The sequence below is a fragment of the Mchenga conophoros genome, linkage group LG19 (assembly GCF_057382185.1).
Source record: "Mchenga conophoros isolate Kocher_MC1m ecotype Shallow Benthic linkage group LG19, M_conophoros_male_GT1.1, whole genome shotgun sequence".
NCBI lineage: Eukaryota > Metazoa > Chordata > Actinopteri > Cichliformes > Cichlidae > Mchenga > Mchenga conophoros.
In genome coordinates this window covers 9,133,416-9,149,914 of record NC_140544.1, presented here as the reverse complement: position 1 = coordinate 9,149,914, position 16,499 = coordinate 9,133,416, and the positions used below count along the sequence as shown (strand labels likewise).

Genomic DNA, 16,499 nt, shown 5'->3' with positions numbered 1-16,499 from the left:
TTACACATCACAAGACTCATTTTTACTTATCGCTTATTTATTTAACTGTGCTGCACAGCTACACTGAGGGTTCAAACAAGAGCATAAATTAACTTTGCTGAGCTCTGAAGACAGAAACCAAAGAAACATCAGAGCAGCGAGGGCGATCGAGGCTCAGTGCATACTGAGAGAGAGAGGAGGGGTGGGTTGGAGCAGAGAGGTAAAACCTGCCTAGCAACACGGATGCCTCTGCAGCCCAAACCCCCAGGGTCCACCTGTAATATTCCACCTTAAACTGCTGTGAGGTGATGAAACACCTATGCTGTTGTTTCCTCTGAGGAGGGGGGGGGGTTGATCTCAGAGTTTCTTCTCATGGCAGCAGACCCCCACCCTCAAAAGCCAAAGACTGGTAAAAGGAGCAGGAGTTATTTAAAGAAACAAGCCGTGATACTTTTATGATGACTCGTGAACAGCCCCACAAACTACAGACAAAAATATGATGGGGGGGAGGCCTCAGCCCTCCCGCTGTGTGCCCCCTCCGGACCCGTGTGTGCTGGGGTCAGACCCGTGAACCCCGGCAGCTGGAGTGCTGCAGGTGGAGTGGGCTTCTTCTTTACCTGGATGTGACAAATACAGGATGAAGAGGAGGAGGTGGGGGTGACACAGATGGGGGAAGAACGAGGGCAACAAGTGAGATCACGGAGGGGGAGGGACGGTGACGTCAGCTACTCCACCAGGTGGCATTGTGTGAGAGGGGGTAACAATCTGAATTCCTCCGCTTCCCCGGGAGTGATGCATGCAGGGAAAAAAAGGCAGAGCTCCCTCCTCCTCCCTCCTCCATCTCTGCAGCAGCACACGGAGCTACAGCAGCAGGAGGAAGAGGAGGAGGAACAATAAGCTCAGAGGAGGCTCCGCAGTCCGGCGGCGTGTCGCAGTTTTAGCGGGAGCTGGTGAAGCGGCTGCCCGGAGGAGGAGGCAGGGGGCCGGCAGAGGGAACATGTCCTCCCCGCAGGTGTCCCGCCGGCAGTCGTGCTACCTGTGCGACCTGCCGCGCATGCCTTGGGCCATGATCTGGGACTTCACGGAGCCCGTGTGCCGCGGATGCGTCAACTATGAGGGCGCGGACCGGATCGAGTTCGTCATCGAGACTGCCCGCCACCTGAAGCGCGCTCACGGCTTCCAGGAGGCCCGCGGCGCCGCGGGAGCGCCCCCGCAGCAGCAGCCCGGGGCGACGAAGAGCCAGGCGGCCATACTAAGCGGCAAAGAGCCGCCGAACCACCACCACCACCCGGCGGATGGTGCAGCCAAGCCCCAGCATCCCGGGACGGACCGCTACTCGCTGGGACGCTTCGACTACGGCGGCAGGCCGCCCACCGGGCTCGGAGGACCGAACGGCTTCAAGGACGACGGCCCGCCGGAGCTGAACCGCCAGAGCCCGAACTCCCGCGGCAGGACCCCCGCCGGACCGCCGTCCGCCGCTGTGCCACCCAGCCTGCTGCCGCAGACGGGCCGGGCCGAGCCCGGGGCGAAGCGGCCCGCCTCGGTTTCCGCCGCCGACCCGGACCGGGAGCTGAAGGAGAAGCAGCGCAACGCGGAGGTGCTGGCAGAGTTGAGCGACAGCCTGCGGAGCCGCCAGGAAGAGTGGGCGGGCCGGCCGAAGGCCGTGCGCGACACGCTGCTTGCGCTCACCGGAAGCACGCCCTTCGACGTCCGCTTCAAGAAGGACCACGCGCTGTTGGGCCGCGTGTTCGCCTTCGACGCCGCGTCGAAGCCCGGCGCGGAGCATGAGCTGAAGCTGTTCATCGAGTACCCGAGCGGCTCCGGGACGGTGTTCTCCAGCGCCTCGGGGGTGGCCAAGCAGATGTACCAGGACTGCATGAAAGACTTCGGGCGCGGGCTGTCGTCCGGCTTTAAGTACCTGGAGTACGAGAAGAAGCCGGGCTCCGGGGACTGGCGGCTGCTCGGGGACCTGCTGCCGGAGCCGCTGCGCTTCTTTCGGGAGCCGCTGTCCGTAGAGCTGCTACCGCAGCCGCACGCCGACGGCGGCTTCCCGCTGCCGCCAGGACGGGCAGGGGGCTCCCGACCCGGGCTGAGGAAGAGGAAGGCCTCCCCGGAGCCGGACTCTGCGGACGAGCAGCAGCGGCAGCAGTGGCTCGGGGGCCCGGGCGAGGCCCTCAAGACCCCCCCGGAATCCGCCACCGCCCCGCCACAGAACGGACAGTCCCCCATGGCCGCGCTCATGTCAGTGGCGGACGCGCTCGGTAACGCGCACTCGCCCGGCAAGGACAGAGACTCCGCCGCGCACTCCAGGCACGCGGCCGGCAGCCCGGCGTCCCCGGCCTCAGCCTCCGGCCAAAGGCGCCTCTCCTCCCGCAACGGGGACCTCGGGCTGCCCGCGCAGGACCAGGTGCACGCGCAGAGCGTTCCCGACTCCCCCGTGGCCAACAGCGGACCGCTATGTTGCACCATCTGCCACGAGCGCCTGGAGGACACTCACTTCGTGCAGTGTCCCTCCGTCCCCGGACACAAGTTCTGCTTCCCCTGCTCCCGGGAGAGCATCAAGGCCCAAGGGGCTTCCGGGGAGGTGTACTGCCCCAGTGGGGACAAGTGCCCGCTAGTCGGTTCCAACGTGCCCTGGGCATTTATGCAGGGGGAGATTTCCACCATCCTGGCTGGAGATGTGAAGGTAAAGAAGGAGAGGGACCCCTGAGGAGGAGGTGCTGGAGCCTCAAGCCCAGACTTTGTTTTTTATATTCCCCTGGATCACAGCCCAGGTCAAGGTACTTCAGCCTGCCCCCCACAGAGATTCGCTCTAACCTAAACTCAGTCAAATATTCAAACCATGAAGAACAGCAAACTGTTTCAGTCGTTTAGAGTCTGGACTGGTGATCACGTGAAAGCTTTTCTGATTTAACACTTTCCACCTTCCTTTGTCATCGTGTCTGTTTTCGATGTGACGGAGGTCAAAGGTTGAGTTTCAACCTGGCGTCAGTAAAATAAATGAGTGTTACTGATCCAAAGCAGCGCTGACACTCTTCAGTTTATACGTCGAGCTGCCTCCAGCTCCGTGTGTGTGCAGTAAGATCATGCATGCTATAGTTTCTGTCCAACACTCAGTCTTCTTTACTGTGAGGCTTAAAATAACCTCAATATTCTGTTAAAATGAGTTCATGTTATTACAGGTGTGTGTGTGTGTGTGTGTGTGTGTGTGTCAGTCATTACACCCATGAGTACAAATGTGTGACCACTGCGCCGGACCGTCAGCCCGTTTCTGCATCTGTAAAGAAAACCTGATAAAAATACGTTGAAGGCTTGAAACGGAGATTATCGTGATGCAGTTTAATAAACGTCTCGGACAAGCAGGCGATTCTTATTTTGAAACAAAGAAATATGTTAAAATTTATAAGAAAAATGTAATCGTCCAAATTATCCAAACTCCGATGTATGACATCAGAGTGATCTTTGGTTCGTCTGGCGTTTAAACTTGTGCGTTTACTTTGTGAATGAGTCGTTTGTGTTTTTGTCTGTTGTTCAGGACGATGTGCTCACAGACTGAAACAGTTTGACTGAAACATGGAACATTACTGATGTTAATCTGTGCCTGTTGTGTGGGTCCAGGTGTCGCTCCCACCGTTGCTCATGTTCGTCTGGAGTTTGGTTAACATACAGTCACAGTTTGTGTCCGAGTCGCCGTCACACTTCTCACAGTGAAACTCACATCAGTTATGTTTGTTTAAAACGGTCGTAAATTCTCCCTGTTTGATAAACGAACCCGTTGACGACCGGGTGGAGAAACGCGAGGGGAGGCGTTGCTCACGTTCAGCGTTTATTACCTTTGACTCTTTCTAATTAACGTCGTGGACATCATCAAGCTCGTGATCTCAGAATGACATCATGCTGTGACTGTTGTGAAGCAAAGGTCTGTTAGCAGCGATGAGACCGGCGGGGAGTTTCAGGGCGTCTTTGTGCACGTTCCCACTGCAGGAAGCGGCCGGTAGGACGCCGTTTCAGGAGGAGAAAGCGCTCACTTACAATCCGTCGCTCCACGTTCCCACTCTGTGGAGCCGCACTCGCCGCAGCTGGAGGGGCTCTTCATGAAGGGTTATTCCAGAAATGCAGCTGAAGCTGTGGAGCACGCTCACAGCAGGTCCATACCTGTGTCAGGCGTCCTCACTGTGAGCGTGCACACCACACACTCGTCTTGAACAGATCGTCACAACGATCGCCACCGTCCGCTGTGAGCTCACAGAGCCTTTGTTAAGTTATTGCTCGTGGTTTTGGTGCCTTTAACGAGGCGTCGCACAAAGATCAGCTCGGTAACGTTCTCGGCGGTAGACCGTCACTCCTGTGGCACGTCGACAGAAGCGGGGGGGGTTGAGCTTAAGATGATTAGACAATAACTGGCTGTGTGCAGACTTGAACTTTAACCTCAGGCTTGTTGGACGTGCGGATGAAACGGGCGTCATGCTGTTTACAGAGCCGCTCCTCGCCTGAAACAGCTGCAGCATCAGTTCACCTCCTCTAACCCAACATGGCTGAGAGGAGGCGCGGCCGCGTTCGCTCGTGACTCTGATCTCTGCAGCAGCTTTGAGACGAGTACAGACTCTGACTCGCTGCAGCCGTGAGCCGTCACCGTTCAGCTGTGCGTGTTTGCTCCTCATAACTCGCTTATAGAAACTTTCTGGGCTTTAAAAAACAAACAAACTTCATAGTTGGATTCGTCCAGCGAATAAATGTTATGTTTCTGTTGCACCTGGATCCACAAAGCAAACGCAAAGATGGAGGTCAGACTGATGAATTCTTCATTTTCAGTCAAGTTAAAACAAGTTAACTCCCAAATGCAGAGAGTTTCTGCTGTGGACAAACTGGTTCCAGTGGTTTGAAGTGAACCAACCAAAAACGCCTCGACTTTGGCCCTGACAGTTGGAAGGTAAAGTCACCTCGAGGAACACATCTGCTGCTCGTTTGCTGGTTTTCTTCTGTTTGAACTGGACAGGAAGTGAGACCCGTGAACACGCTAGCTCTCTGACGGCTGTCGGAGAGACTAAACAGGAAGTTTGTTTCTTCTGCCCGGAAAGCCAACGGTGTCAGAGTATAATTATGCTGACGTTTCACTGCAGATGTAAACGAATAAATCAGCATAAAAACAGACGAGCAGGACGTAGAGTCATGTTTAAACGACCCTTGGAATTGTGTTTCGTTTCTACCTTGTGTCATGATCTAAATGTAAAACAGAAAAAAACCTTTTGTACTTAAACTGTGTCAGATGTTTTGGGACATCAAAGAGGAAACCGTGCACACGCCGTCTTCCCTCCGTCCAGGTTCCAGCCGAGTTTGGAGCAGACAGCTGAACTTATAAATATTCTACATGTGGATGTTTTAGAAAACGTGTTTAACAAAGAAACGAGCGTGTTGTGTTGTCGTGGAGATGAAGGCGTGGTCAGTGCCGTGGTGTTTAGGAGGTTCAGTGTGAGGCAGCCGGTAGTCACTAACACATGCTCCATTTTTACATTAGAAAGTCGTGTCTGTAAAGAAAACAACAAAAAAAGCAATTTTTTTTTATTTTTATAGAAATAATTTATTCATATTATCATTTTGAATTTGAATTTAATTTTTCCTTTCTAATATATTTTGTACTGCAATAAGAAGCCCCTCCTCTCTGTTCCTGCCTCACATTAAGGTTCAGCTTGTTTTGTGTTTCTGTTCAGATAAAAATGAAACTAACACATTTGATCTTGTAACGTGCCTTGGAGCTGAGTCGGTTGTAATAAATTCCTTTTCTGTCAAACGTGACTTTTCTTTAATGCCACACTCGACTTTATTTTGAAATTCTGGTGCTGGAATCACTCACGTCCTGTGGCTAAAGGCTTCTTTCAGTAGAAACTGAGTCAGGCTGTGATGGAGCGGCTCACCTGTTTTTCCAGAAGTCCAGCTAAAGTAAGAACACTGGAGCGTCTCACTTATTGATCTTTACGTCTCCAGGAAGTTGTGTTCGGATCAAATCCGGGCCTCTCAGGGAAAACAGCCACATTTCCACCGTTCGCTGTGGAGCTTAAACACAGCACAGGTATTTTCTGAATTTGTCAGCTCCTGAAATCCTGCACTCAGCGTCTTCACATGGACGCTTTTATGTTCTTGTAATTCCAACATTTGTATTTGACAAAGATGCAGATTTGATTGACTTGAAGCCAAGAGCGAAACTTTCTCTGCTGTCTATGCGTTGATGAAGAAACTCGAAATGTTGAGCCTTACTTTTCATTTTACATTCACTTGAACTGTGACCTTTCCTTTGTCACCAAACGTGATCAGCATTGTAATGAAAGCTTGAGGAACTCGTCCATTTTCGGGCTGTGTTGGACTGTTTGGTGGGCCAGATGTGGCCCCCGAGCCACATGTTGGAGTCACAAATGTTAGAAATGATCATGTGAGAAGGAGCCGAGCGGCACCAAAGTGTAACCAGCAGAAACGCAGATCAGCGTGGTTAGCATTCACACAGCGAGCTGCTGCACTGAGCCAAGGGCACCTTAACCATCACTGTCCACACACACACACACACACACACACACACACACACACACCAGGGGTGTTTTTGTTGTTCAAAGAGAAAATCTGCAATGCAGCAAGAAACTACAAGTACAGCGAGTACTGCAGTAATGGTAGTACCGGTACTGCATCAGGAGTTTGTTAACGAGACAGCAAGGACTCTGATTAAAGACACGGCGTCGTATTAAGATCCAGAAACTGCATCTGCTCAGTTCACCTCTGCTGCGCTCTGATTGGCCGCGCAGTGTCTGACAGAGTGTTTTTGTGCGTGCAGCTGCAGCAGCCGAAGCGGCTCAGACAAAGACACAATGCTGCAGGTGTGTGGATTTACAGCAAGCTGCTCTCAAACCTGCAGCTCGTTTCTCGCGCTCTGAGAGCGAGTCGGGACATCCACAACATCAGCGGCTGCTCTGAATGTTTTCACATTCTGTGGCTGATCGCGGCGTGTGGGGACGACACGGTTGCCTACAGCTCGAGGGTGTCGCGCTCGCTGTTCTGATCACAGAGGAGGCAGCCTCTCTGCGAGCTATCCTTACTGTATAAAACGTAGATATTGACAAAGTTCACTTGCAGTTGAAAGGTCATAAATTGCAATAACAGGTGATATAGGTGGTTTCATGGGATGTCTGGGGCTCCCTGCCTGAGCTCATTGTTAGAAGCGTCATGTTTATCCTGAACCACAGAAGCATGACAGCATCCGCTCGAAAACTGAAAAGTCTGAAGTCTGGCACAGTGCGGTGAAGAATGCCAGCTTGGATCAGTCTCCATGTTCAGACACGGTTGAGTTAGGCGGAGTGGGCAGAGCCTCCGTCAGTGAGTCGGCGCTCACGTGGGCTGAACGTGCAGAGCTAAATAAAGACATGGAGTCGCAGCGAGGTTTGATTCATCTGTCTGCGCAGCACCGCGGTCGGTTCTCTCCCCCTCCTCTTCGTTCGCTGTAGCCGTGGAGGAGGATGCTGTTGCCATGGTTACCAGCTTCACATTTAAAGACATAATTTATTCAGGAATGTGCAGAGACAAGCGCTGCAGTGATCGGCCGCTCTTTAAACACTGACAGAATCGTAATCGTAGGCGTCAATAACTTCACATTTGTGCCGATAAACAAGCCCCCACCCCTCTCTGCGTGTCACGGCGTTGACTGCATTTAAGACGATGATGTCAGCACTCTTTTTTTTTAAACTTTTTTTTTTTAATGTCCATCAGCACTCCCCGCCGGCCCCCCCAACCCCACACACACACCTATGACTGTTTGTGGTGTCGACCCTCCCCCACTGGCCCGCTCAGAAGCCTCCGTCTCGCTGTGTTTTTATGTTGCCCGATTGGTCCACTTCAGCTCGTGCTGCAGATTTCATGCAAACTTGATTTAGCTCCACACCTGCAGCGGATCCATCTGGAGTCGGTGGATCCGTATTTTGGAGTCCGGATGCTAAAACGCTTTATGTGGGCCAGATGTCAGCTATGTCATGATATTTGAACCACATCTGGCCCACCTGACATTTTCCACCCGCTGTGTGTCTATTCCACTTCATGTACCCCACTTAGGTTCAGTCAGCATTCAGCCAGCTGTGTGTGGCAGGTCCACATTTAGCCTGTACGGCAGCAAAGGGGGAGGGGGGTCTACGTCCACAAAGTGTCCCTTTTTGGTCCACATTTAACCATAATGGATTTTGTCTCAGGTAGTTCAGCAGTTAAGCCGGGTCTGCCTGCTGAAACTCACCCACAGGGCCTCGTGCCACACACGGGGACTCTCTTTATTTAACATGTTTAAGTATTAGACCCAGACCCCACCACACATGTGGCTCCACATCTGTCCTAGGCAGGTTAGCCTGTTCGGGTCCACATTCAGGCAGCACAGCAGTCCACCTGTGCTCAGCATTAATCATCGAAGGAATGTGGTCCACGTGGGCCTGCACCGATCCGGTTTTAGCTCGTGTGTCGAACACGCAGCGTGCTCGGAGCGCTGAAGGGAAGCACAAGGACAAAGAAAAGGGTGAAGCACAAAGACGCGGCATTAATAGTCATCCGCAGCCGTTACTACGGCGCTCATGAATTATTGCTGGCATGTAAAGGTCTACAGAGAGGAGGAAGGGGAGGCCCGGGCCCCCTCCCCCCGCCCGTTTCCTCCATCAGCATCTCTGCTCGCTGTCACCATGAGAAACCACTGGGGTGTTGCCTAGCAACAGCAGCAGCAGACAGCCTGCAGCAGCTGTTTGTGATAGTTTCTGAGCGATTAAATGACAGAGGGCAAGTTGACAGCGGCGCCCATTTTATCCCCACCCACCGCCACATTTCCAGCTTCAGCGAGCGTCACGACTTTAGCTGAGGGCGTTTGGACCTTCTGAGATGAAGGTCAGACCAGGGGCGATTCTAGGATCAGAGCTTTGGGCGTGCTGAGCACCCAGAGAACTGCCCAGCCAGGCAAGATAAACTTTACTCGTTACAATGACACGTCTTCCCCGTCTCTGTCAGTCCCTGCATCCCTACATGTCTCCAGTTGTCCCGAGTTCCCTCTGACTGTCTCCTTGGTGCATTTAAACCCCTGTTCCTCCCTGTCCTCGTCGTCTGTTGTCTTCATCTCTGTTATCAGTCATCATAATTTTACCCTCTCTGTGCAAGTCTGCAAATTTCTTTATTAAATCATAAGATTCTTGAATTCATCAAGTGTCTCTGTGCCTGGGTCCTCGTCCAAAAAAAAAACATCACTGTTTTGTACATTTTAACACAATTTAATCCCACATTTGTGAAAGAAAAGCAAAACACTTTTTTGAAAAGTCTGTAACAAAACCATCAAATCTGATCAAGGTTAAATGCTGCTAAAGAAGAATGGATTGGAATAGAAAAAATACATATCCTAACCTTAATTACTGGGGGAGGATAATGAATGATGCTCATAGTGAGTAAGAAGTAAACTGACTGCATTTTTTTGACAGAGATTCACTTCACCTACCGCCTGCCTGGTGTTGGCCAGAGGGGCCGATGGTGCGATATGGCAGCCTCGCTTCTGCCCCAGGGCAGCTGTGGCTACAACCGTAGCTGCCGCCACCTGTGTGTGAATGAATAGTGGAATTGTAAAGCGCTTTGGGTGCCTTGAAAAGCGCTATAAAAAATGCAATCCATTATTATTATTATTATTATTATTATTATTTTTAAATAGATTGTATTCAATTAGATAAAAAATTACATTAATATGAAAAAACAAATACTATTAAGATCACTAATAAAAAATCTTCTCTCAGTGTACTTTCAACCAAAAGGCAAATAACCAAACCACATGAACATCTAATAAAAGATAAATATTGAAACACTGATCATTTGTTCTTACACTTTTACCTGAATGTGGCTCCTGGGTTTAATCTTGGCACATATGACAAAATAACCAGCTTCTCCCATTCCATTTCAAACAGGACAGTGGTAACAGCAGTAGGCTGCGGACAGTTTAAAGATTTAGATTTTAAATAGGCTGCATAAATTTCAATGGGAGCAACAGGACGGTCAAATGTCGCTGATTTTACTACAGAGCAGGACGGATTGTAGGGTAGCAAACATCGTCGGAAAACACGTTTCCAACACTACAGGTTACCTGCTGTAATGTTTTCAGCTAACAGAAACATGGTCTGACTCCTACCAACTATATAAAGAATAACTGAAGGTTAAATGCAGCTAACGTCCTGTTTTAAGCCAGGCACTTACACCTCCGCTCCGCTGCGTCTCAGCCACCATCGCTCTGGCAGCAACGGCGCTACAGCCAGAGCAGGGGAGAGGCGAGCTGGGATGCTATGATTCATTCATAAAATCGCCCTGGGTCAGACGTTTCTGAGGGACCTCAGAACGTCTCTGTTGTATCATCAGAAATAACCGAACTCTGTTCTGTCAGGCCATAGTCGCGATGTTACGGTGGGACTCGCTTGCAAGCCTCGGGGGGGCGTTCCTCTCCGAGCTCGCATCATTGCGTACATCCTCCTCAGTCTGTATATTTTAGTTTTGATATTCTGAGACCATTTTGTGATGCTTTTTTTTTCACTTTATGTAGTTTGTACCTGCAAACTCCCCACGATGTGAAGGCGCCAACGCATCAATGTCCTCGCTGCGTGAGTCACACTGTCCTCAGAGTGATTCCAGACGCTTCCGACGGCCCGCTGTGTGTGTGTGTGTGTGTGTGTGTGTGTCTGTCTGTGTGTGTGTGTGTGTGTGTGTCTGTGTGTGTCTGTCTGTGTGTGTGTGTGTGCGTGTGTGTGTGTGTCTGTCTGTCTGTCTGTCTGTCTGTCTGTCTGTCTGTCTGTGTGTGTGTGTGTGTGTGTGTGTGTCTGTCTGTCTGTCTGTGTGTGTGTGTGTGTGTGTGTGTGTGTCTGTGTGTGTCTGTCTGTGTGTGTGTCTGTCTGTCTGTCTGTCTGTCTGTGTGTGTGTGTGTGTGTGTGTGTGTGTGTGTGTGTGTGTGTGTGTGCGCGCGCGCTTTAGACTCAGCTGAATTGCCAAGAATGTGACACTGTGTGTTGTGTGTTTGATCTCATTAATTTGAATCAGTGTAACGTTCAGTGTCAGTAGTTTTCTTCCACGCTGTCGCATCATTTATTTGTTTGTTTACTTCTGTTTAATGGTTCTGATCTTGGTTTCCTGTCGGTCCTCAGTGCTGCTGTGTGATCGCAGCAGCGTGTGCTTTTCGGAGGGTGGGTAGCTTTCTCGCCCCCTGGTGGATGGCTGTAGGGTACATCATAAGTCCCGCCCCTCCACGCGAGAACACGGTTAAGAGTGTAAGCGTTGGTGATCGGGAGCAGCCTGAAGGGCGGGGCTCAGCTCAGTGTCAGCTTCATTCCACCAACCTGGCGATCGTGGCTCAAGAGTTGGGAGTTCGCCTTGTAATCGGAAGGTTGCTGGTTCGAGCCCCGGCTTGGACAGTCTCGGTCGTTGTGTCCTTGGGCAAGACACTTCACCCGTTGCCTACTGGTGGTGGTCAGAGGGCCCGGTGGCGCCAGTGTCCGGCAGCCTCGCCTCTGTCAGTGCGCCCCAGGGTGGCTGTAGTGACTGCCATCACCAGTGTGTGAATGTGTGCGTGAATGGGTGGATGACTGGATATGTAAAACGCTTTGGAGTCCTTAGGGACTAGTAAAGCGCTATATAAATACAGGCCATTTACCATCTTATTACTATATGCATATTTGTATTGTACAGCACTTTGGTCTACCAGGTGTGTTTTTAAAGTGCTATATAAATGATGATGATGTGAGTCAGATTGTGTATTAGGATATGTGACGCTGCGTGGAGCGGAGCGCTGGATGGGCTGTTACTTTCACTTCTTGAGTAACAACAGCGTTGTTGAGGCGTGAGTGTTTAGTCAGATAAGACACTCAAAAACTAACAGATATTAATATTATAGCGTTACACTGGTCATTTATTCAGGCTGAGCGATCTAGGAAGTTAAATCTGTTCCCTTTGCATGTTTTTAATGCTTCAGACATGCTCACATGCCTGAAAGGTCTCAGCTCCGGTCTTTAGCCAATCACAGCTGGGAGGCAGCGAGGAGAGCCAATGACGTACTGCAGGAGATGAAGCGTCTGAAGACTGAGATGAAGATGCTGCTGACGGTCAGTGTACAGTTCAGCTCAGCTCGAGTTAACGGGAGTCTGTAATACTGAAGCCTGACACACGTTCTGTCCCCCAGCAGCCAGAAGACCCTCTGAAAACCAGCAGACCTTCACCGAAGCACCAGCAATCCCAACAAACCCAGTCCCAGTCCCAGCAAACCCAGTCCCAACAAACCACCTCAAAGGAAAATCGCCCGAGGTCCCGATCTTCCCACCTCCAACAAAACTTATCCCATGAAAATAGTTTACAGTCCCAGCAAAACCAGTCCAGACTACCCCAGCCCAATAAAACCACTGATGAAGAACATAACCTCTGGTCCCAGCAGTCCCAGTCTGTGCTGGTCCAGAGGAGGTCCGCGGTCCCGTCCCTGCTGGAGGAGGCGGGTCAGGTTCTCCATCAGGTTCGAAAGCAGAAGAAAGTTCTGGAGGAGAACCTGGAGGCTCTGCTCAGAGCCCGGACCGGAGAGGTTCTGCACTGCCAGCTGGAGGCGCTAGCTGCTAACAGGTAGCTAATGGTAGTGTTGACTTCAGGTGTGCTCGCTAACACAGGACAGGTTTAAACACTTAGGATGGTTTCTCTGACCGGCAGAGACCACAGTGAGGAGGTCCGCATCAAGAAGACAGTGGACGCCTGGATCAGCAGGTTAAGCAGAGACATCCAGGTGAGCTCCAGCAGGCTGGGAACACCTTCATCTTTCTTTTTGTCTGCTTCTTCTTCTGCTTCTTCTAAACTTCACTTCTAGAACTCCGATGTGGCGCCATCTGTTCTCTCACTCATACGACAGCACAAACGCTTCTTCTTCTTTGAACTTTTCTTCTTCTGCTCCTCCCCCGGTGCTCAGAGAAAGAGCAGAAGAAGTAAAACGGGGACTGACCCTTTTCTGCCTTGCCATCAGGCTGAGATGTCCTCGGGGAACATCAGAAACCATCACTCAGCTGTGGACGCTGATAGCCCCGCCCACTCAGGGAAGGAGAGGCCAGTGGGCGCGCTCAGAGGAACAGGAAGTATGAGGACAGCGAGGAGAGGAAGCAGAGGGCAGAGAGCCGGAATCAGAGCGGTGAGGCTGGATTCTTCTGGAAGCCATTGATTAGTTTCTCATCAATAACAAACAAGCTGATTGGTTATGTGTTTATGCATCTGCAGGGGGTGGAGCCTAACCGAGGCACAGGTGGAGCAGCTGAGCGTCATCAGTTGGAAGTGGACGGAGAATCGTACCTGACCCGGCTGTATGGCCGGGCGCCGTATGAAGGTCTGAGACGGACCCTGAAGAAGAGTCCGTACCTTCGCCTCAGCTCACCTGCCTCACCACTCGGAAGGAAGCCCCGCCCCCGACTAGTGGAGAGTGTCCGAGGTCAGAAAGTCAACATCAGTAAGTGTGATGGTAAAGGTTGACCTGTGGGCGTTGTCAAACATTCTGCTCTGCGTCTCAGGTGTGAAGCTGAAGTCCTCCAAGACTCAGACCAGCCTGGCCCCACCCCTCACTCAGCCCCAACCAATCATTTCAGCCCCTCCCTTTGCTTCCTCCTCACCTGGACGATCTCACATTTTCAGCTCATCACACCTGACCTCAGGTCACTTTGATGACCTCAGCATGACCCCTGCAAACAGCTGCCCTGTCGCCATAGCGATCCCACTGGGTCAGTAACATAGTAACCTTTTTCTGTAAAGGTTAAAATAAACATAAACAACAGTTCCAGGTCAAAGGTCAAGTATAACACACACAACCTTCCCCATGCAGGTCCACCCCGGATGGACTCCAGGTGTGAGCATCCTCAGGAAGTGACATCAGCGCTCGCTGCCCCTCCAACAGCCTCTGTGGGCGATGAAGCACCTGACCAGGTGAGCAGCTTTGAGCCTCTGAGGACTTCAGTCAGTCAAGGGTGGAGGTGTGAGCTCTGACAGGTGTGTGTGTGTGTTCACAGCAGCTCCTGGAGGCAGAACAAGCTCCTCCCCGTGCTCCATCACTCACGATTGACATCATCGAAGGGAACGAGGAAGAAGTGGAAGAGGACGACTTCTTCCCTGGAACTGACTTCCTGTCTGTTGTTGATGTTGTGCAGGTAAGCCCCTCCCCCTCCTCTGTGCTTTAGAGCAGCCACGGTCGTCTCATTGGACGGCCACTTTAGTCTTCAAGTAGTATAAAAACAAAAAAATGCCCACAAATACTTCCTGAAATGTTTTGTTCCCTCTTCACTAACTGATTCCTTTCATTGGACGTTTGTTCTGTGCACACGTGGCAGCACTGCTGCTGTCATTGTGTTCTTAACTAAATCAGACATAAGTAAACACGTGAGTTTGTGACTCTCACTGAGCTAACAGACATCCCTCAGCATGTTTGTGCTCTCTGCTCATGACATATTCCATCATTTTAAAGAACTTATTTTAACATCGTACTCAACAAAAACAATTCCTCCTTAACAAAAAAGTCACTGCATTCGATTTCTTCACGTCAACATGCAGCCGCCAGGTTGAGACCTCTGCTGTAGACTGTCAGTGTTTTCAGTGAGGCTGCAGCGCCACCTGCTGGACGAAAACAGAACAGCAGCAACTCAGAGCGAAGAAGATGATGATGATGATTGCTATTACTATTCATGTTTTTGGACACATGGAGACTTTGATTAATTAATCCTTTGGTCTCATTTTTCGTTTTTTCTCAGTGATTTCAGTAACATCTGATTTATATCTCGATCCTTTATCCCGTCATTTCACTGATTTTCAGTTGTGATGTTTTTTTGGGTTTTTTAGACTTTTAGTAGAAATCTCAGAAAACTTTAAAAACTGAGCCGCTGTTTCAGAATTTTGGGGTTTTTACGATTTTTGGAAGGTTTTCAGTCATGAAGAAGGTGAAGATGTTGTGTAGAGTTTTAAAATAATCTATTGACTCATTAATATTAATGTCAGGCACATGTAGGTTACAGTGCCGTGCAGAAATCTTGAGCTCAGGTGTAGTGATGTCACTGAATAGTGAACCTCCTCTCAGCAGGAGGTCAGCGTGTCGGGTGAGGAGGCCGTGGAGCTGGACGGGGGTCCGTCTCCCCCTCCGGTCCTCTACCAGGGTCCCATCTTCCCTCCCCAGGCTCCCTCTACCCTCCCAGCCCAGGATCAGGTCCCCGTCCTGGGCACGGCCCTGCAGCGGGACGTCCTGGAGACCCGGCTGGTGGAATGGTGAGAAACCAGCACGAACCCCAGACCGTGGAAACAACGCCACATTGTCACCATTTTGGTTTCTGTGTTCAGGGTGGAGCAGCAGCTGATGTCCAGGATGATCTCAGAGCTGTACTGGCCCCCGCCTTCTGACCACGCCCACAATAGCGACGTGGACCAGTCAGATCCAGAGGAGCGCAGCGTCACCTCAGACATTGGTAGGTGTACCTCCTCCTGCTCCTCCTCTTCTGCTCCCCCGCTGCTCCCTGACTGTTTGCTCCTCTGTGTGTCTGCAGTGGAGGCAGCAGGAGACGCAGGCCTGCAGCTGTTCGTGGACGCCAGCGTGCCCGTGGACTCTGAGTTAATCCGGCAGCTGGTGAACGAGGTTCTGGCTGAGACTATCGCCCTGATGCTGGGCCAGAGAGACCCGCTGGGCGCAGGACCAGACCCGGCGCTGGAATCAGCAGGACCAGCAGACCCTCAGGAGGTACGGAAACTCTGTCGTAGCGTCGTAGCGTTAAGCCCCGTCTCTGAAGGCCACCGCTTCTCTTCCAGAACGAACCGCTCCCATTGGTCCCCACACCGGAACCAACCCCACCGCCCAGCCCGGCCCCGCCCAGCAGAGAGACTACGGCAGTAACCACACCCCTTCCATCAGAACCGACAAGCCCGCTGAATAAGGAGCCTCCTCAACCAATCGCACCACCAGGTCTTTTGGTGACCTCAGAGCTCGTAGCCACACCCACTCTCAGCCCAGAGCCCACCCCCTCTGCAGAAAGCCCAGCTACTGTACACCAAGCCCCGCCTCCCTTCACTTGGGAAGAAACTGAGCTTCCATTGGATGAGGAGAGACTGGTGGAAGACATAACCACACACAAACCACCTCTGTATGTCCAACACACACACACACACACACACACACACACACACACACACACACACACTTCCTGGTTCATTAACACGTTTCTTCTCCTGCAGGTTGATGTCAGTAGCGGAGGAGGAACCTCCTCTCTCTTCTCCTCACCCTCCTCCTCCTCCCTCCCTCCCCCCTGCTCGCTCCCCTTCTCCTCCTCCTGAGGCAGGACCGGCGTCCCCCTCCACCTCCTCCGAGGAGTCCAGCAGCTCCAGCACGGTGACGGCCGGCACTGAAGCAGCTCTGAAACACATCTCAGAGGGAGAGCTGCTCATCAGTGCCAACCAGCCGGCAGCCATGACAGGTACCATCATCATCATGTGTGTGTTAGCAGAACATC

The 16,499-nt window shown here is 51.6% G+C and overlaps 2 protein-coding genes across 6 annotated transcripts in view; both read left to right on the top strand.

The window, feature by feature from the left end:
- The window catches only part of kiaa0586 (KIAA0586 ortholog), a 33,520-nt gene that overhangs the window by 11,568 nt on the left and 5,453 nt on the right, over positions 1 to 16,499 (top strand). The window contains exons 8-20 of one of the 5 annotated variants that reach the window (XM_085257863.1): positions 11,972 to 12,101; positions 12,179 to 12,606; positions 12,691 to 12,763; positions 12,998 to 13,159; positions 13,246 to 13,453; positions 13,533 to 13,739; positions 13,841 to 13,941; positions 14,025 to 14,162; positions 15,083 to 15,267; positions 15,340 to 15,464; positions 15,543 to 15,733; positions 15,802 to 16,133; positions 16,225 to 16,463. In XM_085257863.1, the coding sequence (XP_085113989.1) occupies positions 11,972 to 12,101; positions 12,179 to 12,606; positions 12,691 to 12,763; positions 12,998 to 13,159; positions 13,246 to 13,453; positions 13,533 to 13,739; positions 13,841 to 13,941; positions 14,025 to 14,162; positions 15,083 to 15,267; positions 15,340 to 15,464; positions 15,543 to 15,733; positions 15,802 to 16,133; positions 16,225 to 16,463 (2,519 nt within the window). Of the gene's footprint in view, positions 1 to 11,971; positions 12,102 to 12,178; positions 12,607 to 12,690; positions 12,764 to 12,997; positions 13,160 to 13,245; positions 13,454 to 13,532; positions 13,740 to 13,840; positions 13,942 to 14,024; positions 14,163 to 15,082; positions 15,268 to 15,339; positions 15,734 to 15,801; positions 16,134 to 16,224; positions 16,464 to 16,499 lie in introns of all 5 variants that reach the window. The other 4 variants (XM_085257862.1, XM_085257861.1, XM_085257858.1 and 1 more) reach the window with 4 other exon arrangements.
- On the top strand, positions 676 to 5,767 carry irf2bpl (interferon regulatory factor 2 binding protein-like). The gene has a single exon (XM_085257864.1). The coding sequence runs from the start codon at positions 776 to 778 to the stop codon at positions 2,687 to 2,689; it is 1,914 nt and encodes a 637-aa protein (XP_085113990.1). The 5' UTR covers positions 676 to 775; the 3' UTR covers positions 2,690 to 5,767.

What these genes read in the sequence shown, in the direction of transcription:
- irf2bpl (XM_085257864.1), top strand. Translation starts at nt 776, where the DNA reads ATGCAGGGAAAAAAAGGCAGAGCTCCCTCCTCCTCCCTCCTCCATCTC.